This window comes from Rissa tridactyla, chromosome 2, assembly GCF_028500815.1.
Source record: "Rissa tridactyla isolate bRisTri1 chromosome 2, bRisTri1.patW.cur.20221130, whole genome shotgun sequence".
NCBI classification, from domain to species: domain Eukaryota; kingdom Metazoa; phylum Chordata; class Aves; order Charadriiformes; family Laridae; genus Rissa; species Rissa tridactyla.
Genome location: NC_071467.1, coordinates 67119616 through 67136661, shown reverse-complemented (window position 1 = coordinate 67136661; position 17046 = coordinate 67119616). Strand labels below are relative to the sequence as shown.

The following is a 17046-nucleotide window of genomic DNA, read 5'->3' as shown; positions in this document are numbered from 1 at the left end:
TGCTGAAAGTATCCGAACAATCATGTGTGGATATTTTGTAGTCAGAAGTATTTGACCCAGCTCCAGGAGGGGAGTTTCACGCCCCACTTCGAGCATCGCCGGAGCCAGCTGTCGCCCTGGCTCCCAGCAGCAGCGCCAGAATCGTCCTGGCAGGATCACCCAAACTTCGCCTGCTGCCCACCCGGCCGAAGGCAGGCAAAATGGATCGCCGCGAAATCACCCCGGAGGCTGACAAAACCCACCAAAATCGTCTCTCCAGCGTCACCGAGGAGGAGGAAGAACAAGACGCGGCTTACACCATCGTGACGGTCCTGGACAAAGTGGCCAACATTGTGGACAGCGTGCAGGCCAGCCAGAAAAGGATAGAGGAGAGGCACCGGGAGATGGAGAACGCCGTCAAGACCATACAGATCGACATTTTAAAGCTTGCCCAGGCTCACGGCAATACCGGCTACACGGTGAACAAGTTACTGGAGAAAACCCGCAAAGTCAGCTCCACCGTGAAGGAGGTGCGGGCACGCGTGGAGAGGCAGAGCGCCAGCGTGCGGAAGGTGGAAGCCAAACAAGAGGAGATGCTGAAGAAAAACAAATTCCGGGTCGTAATCTACCAGGTAACTGCAAACCTAATTTCTCGTAGCGCTGTCGTTGTGCCACCTCCTTGGTGGCTGCTGGCAGGCGTCGCTTAATGAACCAAAAGAGGCAGTCTGTCCAACATGAGAGTTATTTTATGCTTTCTTTAACACTGAGTTGCGCTCCGCAGAGCCTTTCAGCGTGAACCTACTGGCGGCAGCACACACGGTCTATTATTAGTGTTGGTAGGTTTCTGAGCCAGTCGGGTAAGATTAACTGCAGATCAGCAAGGACTATTTGTTGCCTGTCCGAAAGGTAATATGAGGCTGGCCCTGTAAATCTTGTCATAGAAACCATGCCTGACATTCATCCCTGTTATTTTTTTCACCATATTAGGTAGAAGTCCAAATAGCAAAAGTGCTTGCAGGCTTCCTGGAATACAGACTTTCCTCTAACACTAATGTTAAAACGTATGGTTTATTTAACTTGCTGCATTGCCCGGGCTTTCATAGTGCTGACAAATTGGGGCTTTTTTTCATTGTCTCAGTCTACAGCAGTATATGCACTAATTAAGCTCAGACCCACCAGCCCTTCATGAAGGCAAATAGTCCCTTGCACGCTCTCCTTTGGAAATGTTTTAACCCAACACTGTTCTTCCAACCACAGTGGGCAAGCAAATCATATGTTTTCTTTCCCTAACCTCATTCTAGAATGTTCATTGTTCTTATAAACAATTGTGTTTGAAGAGAAGTTTTGTGAAACGGCGTGGTCTTGTCTACATCCATACAAGTAGACAGTGCAGGCAGCTCAGGGGGGTCCGTCACTTGCTACCGAGTGCAGTGAAACCCATTTGTTTAACGGCCTGATCCTGCCATTTGCTGAAACCTCCCAGTTCCCCGCGTCAATAGAAAGTAAGAGTGTTTAATCTTCTGCCAGAAGCATAGTTTTCTCTTTCATACCAGCAAAGCTTCTTTCAACTGAGTCGTATTCATCATTAGGCGTTGAAAATAACCAGCCCTCGTCAGTAACACGATGTGCCCCCGTTGCCCAGCCTTACACCCTGGGCTCGCATCTGTTTGTACATAAATAGCATGTACATAAATAACTTGCAATGAATGGAGCTGTGTGTTTCACTGAGTTTATTCACCACCGTACACAGCTGACATTCTTCTGCATAATCTAGCTTTCTTAACTGCTTCATTTTCTACTGCTGGGAAAAAATAACTAAAAAAAAAAAAAAAAAAGGCTAAAAGCTGAAGGTAGGAAATGTTACCTCGTTAATGTTATGTTAGTACCTTACACAGCCAAATTGTGCCTCCCAGATTTTCTGACTGAATGACTTACTATGGATGCTCAGGAGAAAGCACAGACATAATTTGGCCTATTATTACAATTATTGCAAGCTGCACCATCATGATGGGACAGGAAACAGGCACTTTTGCTTTTTCCTTGCAAATCATTTCCCGGCTAGAGGTAATAAATATCTCTGACTCCCCTGGTTAATGGCATAATGCCACTTCATTGATGGGCCTTTACCATAATGAATGCAGCAGAATCAATGCTTTGGAAATGTGGTTTTTTTTAAAACAGTATTCAGTACATAATGTAAATTTTTCTCCTAGCAAGACACGAGTTGACGCTTATTTTAAAATGCAGTAAAATATGGTGAAAGTGCATTAACACACAGTAATAAAGAATAGCTGTTGCTATTTTCAGGTATTTCATGCAAAAGGTGGCTGTCACAATGCATACTTTCCCTAAGAATCACCTTCAGTAGGAGTTTCTGAACTCTCTGCTTGTTTTGCCAGACCCGAATGACCTGCACCCTGTTCTGTATGTTTAATTCTCAGTTGGTATTTTTCAGGAAGGGTATTTTTCAGCAATTTTGATTGCTCTCTTTCTAGCTTCCTCTTCCTACGGTAGTTGAGAACTGCCAGCAAGAATATGAATGACTTCCTGACTTCCTCTTTAAATTCCATCCTTTCTGTAAGGTAGATTGAAGAACCTTTTCCCTCTTGCACGGAGAAGGAGGAGCAGATATGCTGATCCCTCTAGGGTCCGACATTTAACACTTTTCTGGAGGAGAACTGCATTGCTCCACAAACGCTGGGACACGCTAGGTAGTCAAGAGTGCACTGAAGCTTTAAGGCACAGGTAGACTTGTGACAGTCTCTTTCACACAAGTGTAGTGATTTTCACACTGTTGATTTACACCAGTGTAAGCGTACTGCTGGAGTGCCAAGACCTGAATGACTGAAGCTTGGCTACAAGCGGCACTCTGTTAATAGCTACACACTAATCAGCGTACTCCCTTCACTATATTTTACAAATGGGTATAACCAAGTTGTTTACTTGGTGGTTGTGAGTGACAGATCATCTGTAGTGAGATTTTTTTCTGATGAGCCATTTGGGACATTGTGATGGAGCCAATGACCTGTGTGTAGCCGGTGCTGAATGCCAACGTGGGTGACCACACGTGGGCCTTAGTTCTAACTTTTGCCAGAAGATCGGCATATGAGGAAAAAGGAAACACCAATTAAATCCTAAAGATTTTCTTTCAAGTGGATAGCTTTGATCTTATCTTTGATAGAAGGAGTAGGCAGGTTGAAAAGGATCATTGGCTGGAGGAGATTGTCCCAAGAGACCTCAGCCATGATGAAAAGAGTTGGCAATATCCTCGCATTAAAAAGAGACAAAGTGATTATCCATGAGCATAATGATTAAGGAAATGGAGAGCATTCATTTTTAAAAGGCCATATGGTTAAGGAAAAGATTTGGTAGCAGGCAGCTCTCCTCCCCAGGCTGACTGCATGATTAAAAATGCCGGGTTACTTCAGACTTTCTAGTGAGGTCTTTGACCTGGGAGTGCTACGTGCCCTAAGGGTATAGCAGGGAACGCAAAGGACACTATAAGTTGCACAGGTCACTGTTCACTTCTGTTCAGGTTAGTCTGAACAATCAGCTGTGAGAGCTATCATTTCTCTGCAGTCAGAGTGTCTAACAACTTAGCTCATTCTCACTAATTATTCAGAAATTAAAGAGGATTTTTCTTTTTTTTTAATCCTGAAAGAACTTGTTCATTTGCTTTTCTGCATGTTCGGCAAGTGAGCATACAGGCACCAGAAAGTCCATGTTACAGTTCCTGGGCTCTTTTCTATTATTACTTTACGTAAGCGCCATAAACGAGTAACTACTTCCTATGAAGGGACGCAGGCAGTTGTTTCACTCACTGCTGTCTGATGTTTAAAATTAGTGGGCGGCCACAGTGGACGTGTCAGAAACCAAGTAAGGTTATGGCTTGACTGGTCTACACAGCCATGTCACAACCAATTTGTTTGCCCTGCGATTGCTCCACTGCACGCACGGGGTGAGGCTAGCAGAAGCAGCCTTCTGTATGCCACTCATAGTAAGCATAAACAAATTAAAATATAAGTGGCTTTTGCTGGCCACTGTCCATCTGCAGCAGAATGACTTGGAAAGTAAAAATGGTGACGTCAAGACAGGGACAATAATCTGAAAATCTGAAGTTGAAGCACTTCCAGCCGAAGTGGCAATAAAAGTCAGGCTGCCACGAGCTCAAGACACTCCGAAAGACCTGGTGCACGAACTCACCATCCATCAGCATGGAGTTTTAATTACAGCTATTCTGAGAAAAACCTATGAGAGTAACCATGACATGAAAGACAGCAAATATAACAATTCTATTTAAAAAAAAAAGACAAAGGAAATTATCTGAACCGTTGCCATTCATCTGATGTCAGTCAGGCATAAGAATGGCAGGCTTAGAAGGTGCTCTGCAGAACAGAATCGTTCGTACTACGGAGTTAAATAGCTCATCGAGAGCAGATTGTGCTAGGTAACTCACATTTGGAGAGGTTTTAACCTTTCTCATATTTATGTACCTGATATGTTACCTCATAACAGATAATCTGGGAAAACAACAGCTGACAGTGGATTGTGTTGAAATGGGAAGTGAGGCTTGTGATGAGTTTCTGAAAGGGTTTGCTTCTAAGGCTGTCTTTGTCAACTGTGTAATATTTTCATTAAAGATCTTGGCACAGAAAAATGTATGGGTACTAATAAAATATGCTCAAAATGAGGAGCTGTCAGCCTAGAGAAGCAAATAGAGGCAAGAAACCAAATCATCTTTAGACTTGGAGTAACCTAAGTGTACACAGTGTCAATTCCTGTACTTAGCAGAAGCCCTTGCTGTTAGTTTGTCTGAGGCCCCACGGTTTGGATAGGACAGAAGACGGTGCATTAATTGCTCCCAAGATGACTGAGAGCCCACTTGATGTTGTGGCTCTTATAAAAGCTATATGTGGGCAAGAAAGGCTTCAGGAAAGATAGTTCCAGAAGTGACAGAGAGACCCAGTGCCCTTGTCCAAAACACTTTGGAGTGCACCCAGACCACCACATAGAGCTCCCATCGCCCCTGTTGAAGTGGTCAAACTGAACAGGTTTGGAGAACAGCTAGCAGGACGATCAGAGCAATGGGGAGCCCTGGTACATGAGAGGAGACCAGGAGGTCCTAGCTTGGTTTAGTCCAGCAAGAAAAGAGGCTAAAAGAGGTTGTGGCTGTCATTTATACATACATTGGGCATGGATGAGGAACCCAGTAAAGACCATCAGCAAAAAGATGAAATGGGTGTAAACTGTCCATGAGTCATCTCAGGTCAGAAACCAGAAATGGATTCTTAGTCCTGGACTCATGAAGGTCTGGACAAAGCCTTCTGCTAGAACCCAGGAGGAGAGAAGAAAACCTAAATTGCCATTAAAGTGGAGTTTGAAAACTTACTGGAAAATAAGATGGCATGGGTTGACTCCCTGTGACAGCAGAGCACTGGCCTCAGACACAGAGGCCTTGGCAGCCCAAGGATGCAGGACCTTTGTTGGAGTGTGGCAGAAACCTGATAAATATTTTTACAGCTGGGACAGGTAATTGCCTTCGCCGAGATTCCAGGGAATAAAAGAAACCAAACGGTTGGGTCAGAGAGTGTAGTGGGAGTCCTTTGTTTGCAGTATCAAGCCTGGTCCCTCAGTTCAACGGGCTGAGCTGCCCCTGTGCCATGCGGCAGCCGCTGGCAGCACGGCAGGGCCAGCACCGACATACTGCCAGCAGCCAAGAAGATCATAAGTTACCTGGGATTTTTAGAAAAAAAATCACCGCTTTCAAACAGCTAAAGAAAAACTATATTTCTAGGGACGTGTTCACAAGGAAAAAGGAGAAAAGGAAATGAAAAAAAAAAATTTAAAAAGCAGCTGTGGGGCCGTTTCTGTGTTCCTAATATGAAAAAGGTTGTGCATTTCACAGGACTGTGTTCATAGCAGATTATAAACTTGATGCTACACCAACGGGTCTGGTGTAACTGGAGTCCCCAGGCCTGTTCCTTCGTGGCGATCCTCACAAGGGACAAGCAGTCATCTTCTCAGGGCTGCCATTGATTTTTCTCCTCCTATTAACACGGGTGGTGGAAACAACTGATGTTGATTTACATTTGCACTGGATGCAGTCGCTCAGGGCTTTGCTTATGGTTGGCCTGCAAGCTGGCAGAAGGTCATAGCTACATCGTGAGCCTCTTGTGTTGTGCCTCTTCCCCACAGTCCCAGAGGCTGCCTGGAGTGACTTATCGACAGGAGCTGTGGCCGGCCCCTGTCGGCACACACGTGTCTTCAGTGATACCTTTCATGCCTGAGGCCCAGCACCAGGAGTGGCCTTGACTGTGGGGACATGCGGCACTCAGTAGTGCCGAAGATAGCTGAATATTGCAGTTATTCCTTTCGCACAGGAATAAAGTTCATCAGAACAGCACAGGCACGGATGGGAGGGATATGTGAAGTCATTAACAGCAAGCTCAGAGTTTGGGACAGGATCCATCTTGCCAGGCATTAGACATCAGTAACGCAGGTGTTTGGCCTATAGATTCCCTTCAAACGAGCAGACAGAAACGTATGGAGCCTGATTCGCCTGACCTGTTGTAGTCATCTACTTCTGGACACAGTTTCGGCTTCACAAGTACCTGTTCTCTCCATTGAGTTGAAAGAGGGTCCAGAAGCAAGTTCATATGGAGACATGGTCTGCTTGGGCAGACGAGTTCAGCAACGCCTGATGAAAGGTGGAGTTTCTCTTGTACTTGAGAGCGCTCCCCTGCTCTAGCTAGCTTGCAAGAGCAGTCAGCTTGTGAGGAACGAATGAATCAAAACATTACCAAACATTATTTTTTTTTTTGTCTTATCGCACCTTTTCTCCTCCACTCACAAAAAGTTGGTATCGACAGATAAATCGGAGGTGAGAAATTTCCCCAGTTTGATTGCAAACCTGCGGACTGACCTGCAGAACTATTCCCTAGGCTAGTGCTGTAGAACAATAGCAAAGCAAAGTAAGTGGGAAGCTTTAATGTTCCCCCGGAGCTGCAGTAGTCCTTTTTATGCAGCATGGGGTGGCCTGGAGCCAGGGGCTTCTCCGAGTGATGTGGTATAACTGGGTAACGCTTCCTCGTTGTCTGTAGCTGGCTGCAGTCAGATAATGACAGAATGGAGCTGGGTTCCTTTATAGTCATTGTACGCTCCTGGTTAAATTAATGAATTTCTGTCAAAATTTAAAGAAAGGGGATGTTCACTAGGCTTCACAAATGAGAACTGAGGGGGGTTGACTGTTGTGGCCAGGCTGCTTTTTCATTATGTAAAAATAATTGTAAATACAAGCAACAGCACTTAGCCATAAAGCCCTACGTGCTGAAGTGTTTATTCTCTATCTACTTTACTTGATAAAATCCCTTAGGTGCCCTTTTTAAATAATGCTATTTCTCTCTCATCTGAACAGGTTTTTTGGCCTGATGGCAGAGATTTTGAAATGGCATATTTGCAGAAACAAATGAAAGGCTCGCTTGAGATTTAGAAAGCTTCACCCTTATCTGTTAGAATATGAGTAGAAGTACGGCATGATTTGTAATTGGTTATTCATCAGTGGTTTCATATTGATTTAGAGAACAATTTCAGGGAGATGTTTTAGTGATTTACCTTGGCTGCCGGTTTGAATAAAAAATCGTTCATTTAACATGCAAATTCCTAGGATTTTTTTTTTTTTTTTTAACGTTGCGGCGATGCTGTTTCCTGCCCATACGCTGCCAGTCATTCGCATCAACCAGTTGTCATAGACACGGCAGCGGCGCCAGACCAGGCACTGGGTGGCCTTCGACCATTTTGCCGCTCCGTGCTCTGCTTCAGAATTGTCAGGTGATCGCCGGTCCCATCTGCGCTTATGTTAATCATCACCTGCACCTTCCCTGTCACACACATCCCCGGGCTGAAAGATCGTTTGCCGTGACCTTTTCCTCATCCGACACAATGACTCCAAGTTATGGAGTTTCATCTGTCTCTCCTCCCATCTTTTGCTGTGAGCAGTTTCTTTAGGAGCATTTTGAGTCTTGATTTTTTATATATATATATACACATACATATAAAATATACCTAATTTATAATATATGATTTTTAAATATATATAAAATTTAATTACCTATTTTTTCATTCTGTTTTTCTCTGCTATTGTTTTTTGTATTTTTAAAAGTTTTGTTCTGCTAAGGTTTTAACTGAAATTAAATGATGGTTGAGAGTTGATAACAGTTGCCTTTATTAAAGCTTGTTAGAGTTACACTTTGAAGCCATTTGAAAAGAGAATGCAAAACTTTTATAGTGTTTCTAGCATGTATGCTACACATATATATAATAATAGATATAATATATATTGTACATATATAATAATATATATATGTATAGCATATATACACATAAGACAATGTATTATCTTTTTTTTCTCCTTGCCCACTCTGGAAGCTCGGTCTGGGCTTTGAAATACAAACCCAGAATACATGTGGAAAAAGGCATGAAATGGCAAGGGGAGTAAAGCTCTTCAACTTGCTACATTCATTAAAACGCCCTCATATCCCATTATTTTTTATTTTTAAATGCAATTAAATTATTACTGAAATTATCACGAAAAGTGTTAATGTTCTTATGTACACTAAGTTTGTACATAAGCTGAAGTATGGCTGTCCAGTGACAGTATGTCACTGCTTCGTCTAGCGAACCCAGTGGACTCTAAATTAGCAGCACGCCTTTTTTTCATGAAAATAATACTATTGCTGCTATTAATTATTGACCCCACCTGTGCTTACAAAGAGGAAGAGTGGAGATTTAGCGAACAAGTTTGTAAGGGAATTTTTGTAATAACCCTTTTGCCTTTGCACAGCCTCCCTGACCTCGCTGAAGGCACGACATTCCTCTTCCAGCAGCCCCCTTGCCTTATTTGCTCCTTAGTGCGGCAGTCAGAGAGAAGGGTGCTACCAGAGCCGACCTGATCTTTGCCAGGACACCACGGCAGCGCAATACCTGAGACATCGCTAAGCGATTTGCTTTGCCATTTCCCTTCTTCCCTTCCCCAGAGATGAGAAGAGCCTGGCTGTGCAGGCAGGGTTATCAAGTAGGCACATTTTGAGACAGTCTCTCTTCCCTTGTAATTTTCAATTATCTGAGCATCGCCACCTCAAGAGTCTCATGACACTGATTAGGGGCACTGCCACATTGAAGATTATTTGCCTATTGTTTTTAAGGTGTCTGTGAGGTGAAAAAGAGCCTGCACCTTGCACCTTGCGTAGTTCAAGGAGCAGATGCTTTAGCCTTCCTTCATAAACGCCTTGCTGTATCCTATGGGAGAAGAACGCTACTGCCATGATCCCTGCCGTGATATCAGGACATGCCAGCGGTGCCTGCAACCTGGTCAGTGCCCTCATGCGCTGGTGCAGAACAGCCAGAATTTTGGCAGCCACCGAAAAGTTTGTGCAGCAAAAGACCCGTGTCCCTTTGAAAAGCTTCTGATTGTGAATTAGACTCAAACGGGAGCAGAGGGAGCAAATGACAATGGCAGACTCAGATTTTCTTGGGAAGCCAGTGTTAGAAACATCTGGGTTTCAACAGTGACTGTCCCCAGAGCCATCCATTCAAACCAATGCCATGCTGGCTTCCTTCATCAAAGTTGAGGTTTACTTTGTATTCAGCCAGGTCCTTAAAAACGCAGACTTCTTTGGCTAGGCATATTTGAGAAGCTAAATACTCAAAAACTAGGAAAAGCCGAACTTCAGGTTTAAAATGCTTTCTTAGCAAACTTACTGTGCCGGGGGCACCAACCACTCCTGAATTGTACACTTGTTCTGTTACGATGTTATACCTTTAAGTTTTGTTCGTTAAAGTTGTTTCTTAAGCAGTGGATCTAACTAAACTTACAGCTTTGTGGCCTCTCTATTTCTCTCCCTGCCTGGCTGAACTGCAAAGGTCTCCAGGCTTTTCCCTTATCATTCAACCAATGCCTTCAGTCCCTCCTCTGCTATCACAGAATCTGAAGCCTTTCTCCTTCCAGACCTCATTTCCTTCCACACACATGCATTTTTCCAAAATATCTCCAGTTTCAACAACACACCATCTAATCTGACTCCTTTCTCCCCACCTACACCCATTCATAACACACACCCCTCTTCTCAGCACCCCCGTCACCTGCCAAAAACATCAGGTCCAGATCTACAGGCAAGGTACCTGGGCCACTGTTGTGTTTGCTCAGGACAGACATCAGGTGGGAGACAGACGGAATGACTCACAACACAGCCAGCTCCTCAGCAGAGAGCTTCTTTCTTCATGTCTGAGCGCGGCTCCATTCTCAAGTTGGTGGAAAACACTCAAATGTTTACGTGTTAGTGGAGAGGCTGCGTAGGGGTGAGAAAGTGGGAGCTGCATAACGACCATATATGCTACACTTTTGTACGAAACCAAGATGATCTCCAAATCAATCACATCGCTCATTTTCTCACTTTTTTCTTGGAGGAGAAGAAAAAAAATTAAAGGTCCAGGTCTGTTTTCAGTGTGTTGAGTGGTAGACTAAATTTTCAGGAGAATATGGCCAACAAGCGTACCGGGACCAGTGTGAGCACCATCTGTAGGTGCACCCTCTCCAGGTGCTCCAGCCGGCAGGAGAGATGAAAGGGAAGGGGAAAGATCAGTTTCCACACATTAGTTTCTTGATTTCTGGTTCTGGCATGTGTATATCTTTGGTTTTTACCAGTAGATACAGAGTACATGTCCTTTGTACTGTCCTTTGTATTAACCAATAAACAGACCATATGACGGCACTCCTCTTTCCTCAAGAAATCAGGTTAAAAATACCCAACAGTTTGGTATCTTCTTTTACTGTGCAATAACCTCCTGTCCTCATTTTATTTCAGCAATTACAAATTTAGCTTAGAGATCCTCCCTTACCTCCCACAAGGAGGTGGTGGCAGATAAGAGTCCTTCCTAGTAAAACACTTCAGTAGAATTTTAACTAAAAGCTTACAAGTAGCACCACCAATTGTTCAACTCCGTCTCACCCTCCTAGAAGACTGGGCTGCCCAGTCCTGCTATTTCCAGTCCCATCTGCTTTTCAAGCCAAGAATGAACCTGTCACCCTGTTTAGGGCTTTGTCCTGTGCAACTGAAATCAGCAGGCGTTTTGTCTTTGCTTTTAGTGAGTCTATAAGTGAGCTGGTAGCTACATGCTTTGACCCCATCAATTTCCCACCTAGTGCTAAAACTTATCGTTCCTTTGTTAGGAAGGATGAGCTCCTACCTTCTCTCTACCCCACTGATACCTCGTGATAAGAAGAAACGAGGAGAGGCAGGAGAGAGAAAAGAAGCAGATGAGAAAGCTCTCCTACTGAGCCTAAATCACTGTATTGTTATTATGAACACCGCCCCTAACGTGCTAGCCAGTTTCCCTAATACTTTCCAGTTTGGTAACATCTTCCATCCAGAAATCTTGAGCGGAGACAGAAACTCACACTAATTTTTAGCCTTGCTACATTTGATTCTGCAAGACGTGTGCAGAAATCAAGGGGAAAAAAAAAAAAGATAAAATCAGAGATTTGTAAAAGATCATTCTTAGAGTCTGCAGCAGAATGAAAAATGTTCCTCAGGACCTGCAGCTCTACTTTGTCTTGTCTACAAGGCCTTCATCTCACGTGTTATTGTTTATAAGTCTTCATTCTAACACATGTGTATGGAAGTTAAAGCCCTCTCTTCTTTAGGTAACAAACTATAAAGCTAAATACAACAAAAATCTGGCAAATAATTGTCAATCATAGAGCAAATTTTGCTCTTCTTCCACAGGAAGACAGATTAAATATTGCTGAGAAAATAGTCTCTCTGCCTTCTTTCTTTTTAAAAAGTAATCTTCATATGAACAGCATACCCTATTCACCATATTGTATTCATTTCTGTATGTTCTGAAATTTCAGAATAGTCATTCTGGAAACATTTTTGTTACCATTTCAGCTGAAGGAGTGGGCTATAATTTACAAACTTTGAGGAATGATTTATTATCCAGCTGTGTTTTAGTTCATTTTCAGAAAAGAAGGGATTATGTTTATATATAGAAGTCTTTATATAATTAATGTTAATTTGCACATGTAAATGAAGATGATTATTAGCAAAGCATTGTAGTTTTGTTCCTGCTGATTTTGACAGATGAGTTGAATAACATTCTGCTGTAATCAATGCAACATAACTCATCCCTATTTTTTCTAAGCACTAACAACTATTTTACAACAGGGTTTTTAATGAAGCCAAGGCATGATGACAGGCTCTTAAGTGAGCTTTATCTGCCAAATAGCTTAATGTATTTTATTTTACGTATTGCTAGTACTCTGTAAAACAACATTAAACATGACTTGCTACTAATGAGTTACTGTGAAAAATGACAGACACCTTTCTTGGCCAGAAATCAGTTCACAGCAAAATATTCAGTAAGGCTGACCCATTCTTCACAGGTTCACAATTCTAATCTCTCTCCTATTTTCTGCATTAAGGTAATAATACTAAGGATAGAGCCCAGACACCGTCACCCCTCAGAAATCAGCTGAAGTAGTTAGTACTAATGGGAAAAAGCTTACAGAAGTTTCATACAGCTGTTGTACCTGTCCGCACCCTTAAGGGCTGCTCCTCTTGGGAAAACAGCGTAGGCACGTGCACATAAATAGTAGGGGAAGAAAGGGCTGGCGTTGTTTGTCTCACCCAGACACTTCCTACAAGTTATGGGGTTTCTACTCTGCATATACTAGTACTTCCAGGCAGAAGCGACTCAGTGACATTGAGCCACAAATCTGTAATGCCCGTGCAGACAGCAGTCTTCAGATCAGGGGATCAACTCTCTTAGCAGATTCTCCCTGTTCAGATAAATAGTACTACTGAATCCTTCCACTACCATAAGCTTTTTTTCCTTTTTTTGCACATCCTTAACCACAAAGTGCTTCTTGGTAAATTATTTACTGTGGACAGCTTTTGAAAGTCTTCTGTCTGTCTTCAAGTTTTGGGCCTCTAGCAGTCTTTCTTTGGAGGGGATAGATACATCCCTAGTGCTAAGATACCTAGGATCGTCACCATTTCCAAACACGCAGCTAATATGTAACATATATATAACATAAATATATAATACCACATGCTCATACAGGTCACCAAACTCACCACAGGAGATAGAGATGCTTGCTCTGGGTGAGTCGTATTTTTCCAGATGGAACAAGTCAAGTTCATCTCAGCAATGGTGCAGGTGCTGGGTGAATTGTATGGAACTGGATTTAGCAAATAACATCTCATTGGTTTAGTGATTTTGTCCCCTTGTGGAGACAGAACATGTAAGTTAATATTTTGGGGTTCATCCCCTTCTGGGCAGCAACAGAAATGTTTGCTAAGTTCCAGTTAGTCAAAAATGTGCAATTGTTTTGGTGACAGTAAAAGGTTCAAGCTACTGCTCTTCTTGAGGCACTCATTTGGAAAAATGTGCAGTGAGCACAAGCACAGGAGCCTATTTTGTCTCTAGGATGTCTACTTTTATTGGTGAGGAATAACAGCTCTAGGTCCAATCTCTGAGAAGCCAATCATCCTCAAAAAAATCCCATGACGTAGACAAATCTGCTCTGAAACCCACTGGGGCCAGTAAACATGGGACCATGGCATTCATTAGTTTCAGGTAGAACCGCACTGACAAGAAATTTTTAAGCAGGTATGATGTCTTCACAGAACTTGGCAAAGGTTTCTTCTGCCATTTGTATTCTGTGTAGATCACAGACGATGGTACAAGCCTACCTTACTTTGTTACAATATTGTATTTCAGTTAGCATTAATTAACTACAACTAACAAAATGCTTGAATCGCCATCCTTTTAAAACACACTTGCTGGAGGGTGACTCTGTGCTTTCGTTCACAGGAGGAAACCGAGTGTCCTTCATCTCTCTCTGTCATCAAAGAGAGGACCGCAGGTGAAACTCTAGAGGATGATTTCTTCCCACCTGATGACCTGTCCTCCGATGAAGAATATTACATCGAAGAAAGCAAAGCAACCCAGTTCAAGAAATCAGGCATGAGGCGCATAGATGATATCAAAAAGGCATTTTCGAGGGAAAATATCCAAAAGACGAGACAAAATTTTGGCAAGAAGGTAAACAGGCTTCGAACTAGAATAGTAACCCCTGAGAGGAGAGAGAGGATCAGGCAGTCAGGAGAGAGACTGAAACAATCTGGGATAAGGATCAAGAAAACCATTTCACAAGCTGCCCCAACGAAGGAGACGTTCAAGATCCATAAAAAAAATAAAGAACGAACAGGAGCCGAAGGTCAGGAGGGGATCCAGGAAGCCGGTGCGCACATCGCCTCTGAGCTCGCAGCAGCAGAGCCCTTCACTGAAGAAATCTCTTACACAGAAGTGATCACTAAGGTAAAGAAAGACAAGAACAGTGCAACAAAAGGTGCTTCCCAGTCGACTGAAAAAGGAGTGACAATCCCAGAAGTTGTTCTTAAGCAGGAGGGAAAAGAAGGAGGCGGGGGAGGAGGTGATGATGTCCCTTTGCTAGACTTAAAGCAATCAGCATAAGAAATCAAGTAGCAAACACACCATACTGTCCTTATTGAACAAGAGATAACACAGTATGTATTCACTCAGCTTTGGAAAAATGTGTGAATTTGTGTTATATCCCAAAATACATGTTGGTGGTGTTCTATCATTTACACGGGTGTCTGTAGTGTTGTCTTCCTGACAAAAGCCAAGCCATGCAAAATGAATGAAGGGGCTCCCCCTCTGTCTTGCAGTGTGCCGGTAGCCATCGTTAGCCCAACTGGAACTCACACGTCAAAGGGAGATGGAGGTCTGCTGTATTTTCAAGATTGATTTAGCAGTCACTTAGCAGCCTAATCACTCTCTTTAGTTTTATGTGCAATAGCATAAAACTTATTACCACCATCTTACACCAGGTCCTCTAATCAGAAACAATAATAAAGCTATTACTTCATATTAGCAAAAGGAAACTATGAAAAATGTCCATTCAGCTACGCAATTTTTTTGTTTAAGGGCCCTCACTGAAAGGGCAGAAGGAAAGTCCTGCTTTATACAGGGTGTGACAAAACGTGGCAGGAATGATAGGGTTTTGAGTAAATTGTGTTTCTTCTCAGTGAAAAAGTGAAGCTCCTGAAATGACTAACGATTATTTCCAGAGTTCTGGAAGAGGAAGGTTTGATGTACGTAAGCAATGCATTTTCTGCACTTATGGAGTGAGAATAAAAAAGCAGAAAACACATTAAATATGGAACAGCAGGAGGAAAAGAGAATGAGGTACTGTCTTCATGTTTTGGAAAAATGCGATTGTGAGAAAGGCAAGGGTATGAAGCAGTAAAAGAGGAAAAAAGTTAATGCCTGGGTTCCGCATAAATAGAGAAAAAATTTAGAATATTGTAACTGAAGTTTCCTCAAGATGTTTTAAAGAATTGCTACCCTATCCAGAGGGTCATAGGGCTCATGAACATAACTGACCAGACAAGGGAATTGTTTTGTTTTCCATTCTCTGTGCTTTTTCTGAGCTTCACTGCAATTAAATCTATTCTACAAAGGCGCTGAAGTTCAGGGCCAATCCCTAACCCAATTCTTTGTTTCCTGTAATCATCGTTATCGACCAGCCACAGCCTCAGGGATTATGAGACAGACACCCTTTGGAGTATGGAATGCTGTTTATTTGCAACACTCAGGAGCCAGCGCCCTGACATCAGCTCTGTTTGTAAACACGGCCGCTAGGCTGACAAGGGGTGCAGGACTGTATCGCTCTCTTCATTCTTAAACGGCGTTGCCTTCAAAGCACTTATCTAAAGCAATGTTAGTCATTACTATCTGTGTGAAACTTGTACAATATTGCCAAAAGCTGTATGATTGTATTTAGTATCTCAGATTCATTTTAACAGCAGAGCATAACTTGGTTATATATATATACATTGTTTGAGGATTCCCAGCTAATTGTTAATCTATAATTTAAATATAATTAGTTTGATTTCAAATATTCTGCCTGCCAGTTCTTTCATTTAGTCTGGTGTACATCACATTGGAAGTGAAACAGCTTTAGCAATAGTAACTAGGGCACGCTGGTTGGGGAAGGTCAATGTTATACCATGTCAATGATATTTCAAATCAAATTAATGTTGTCAGCTTGGAAGCAGCAACTCCACTGAATGGAAGGGCAGGATAGGGCAAGGGAGGGAGACAGGGAGAGGAAGACATTGCTTTCAACAGTAAATCATACATCTCCACTGTACCATAATTACATGCAAAAAATAAAAAAAAAAAAGGGGGTTGCTTATAGGATAGAGGGGAGGTTTTGCGTGGTTGGTTTTTTACCAGCTATAGGAAGTGTTTTCTGGAACCAGGCGACTGTGTGTTCTTCTAGTTCTGTGTAAAACTGTAGCTATCTTCAGTGAAATACTGTGTAATTTGTCTGGTTCTTCTGTAGTATGGCCTGCATTCTGTTCTGCAAGATTTGATGTTTTCCTAAACTGACAAACAGGGTTTAGTTATGGAAATGAAAATGTCAAAGTTCAAAGAAGCTATTTCTTTGCATTTTCATACAGCAGAACACTAAGTGCTAGAACATAATTGCCTATAGATTTTCTTTATATAGCATTTAATTTTCTCATTTTACTTGACAAAGAAAGGAAGTGATGCAGTTTCCATGGAGTTTATCATGAAGCACTGCATATAACCTCTATCAAATATGTATTTTTTAATGTTTACTTCTAACTTAAATTGTTCAGAGGATGATTTGTTTTCATAGCAAGTAGTGAGTTCTTCAGGTATGCAAAGTATTTCAATGTACGCTTTTCATTTTAAGTGATTATCAGTGTTAACTGACTTGAATTCCACATGTACCAAGAGATCAAAGTTAATTTACTCCATATGCCTTCACACAGGTAGGGGATGGGGAGAACACTATTGTTTACAACATCAATTTCTACACAACAGCACAGCCTTTTGCTGCTTGAAGTCCCCCTTTTTCATAATTTCCAAGAGCAATGATCTTGAAGCCCAATCCTTCACCCTTCTCGGAAACAAAATTCTCAATGAAACTGGTTGACGTACAGCTGTACT

General features: G+C 42.4%; 1 protein-coding gene across 1 annotated transcript; it reads left to right on the top strand.

Moving 5' to 3' along the window:
* Positions 1–38: 38 nt before the first annotated feature.
* On the top strand, positions 39–15962 carry CAVIN4 (caveolae associated protein 4). Its single transcript, XM_054192390.1, has 2 exons — positions 39–611; positions 13852–15962. Exons 1-2 carry the CDS (start codon positions 201–203, stop codon positions 14512–14514), a joined length of 1074 nt encoding a protein of 357 aa, XP_054048365.1. The 5' UTR covers positions 39–200; the 3' UTR covers positions 14515–15962.
* Positions 15963–17046: the final 1084 nt, after the last annotated feature.

Coding starts and splice junctions, on each gene's coding strand:
- CAVIN4 (XM_054192390.1), top strand. CDS start 201: ATGGATCGCCGCGAAATCACCCCGGAGGCTGACAAAACCCACCAAAAT. Junction 612..13,851: donor TCCGGGTCGTAATCTACCAG/GTAACTGCAAAC, acceptor TTTCGTTCACAG/GAGGAAACCGAGTGTCCTTC.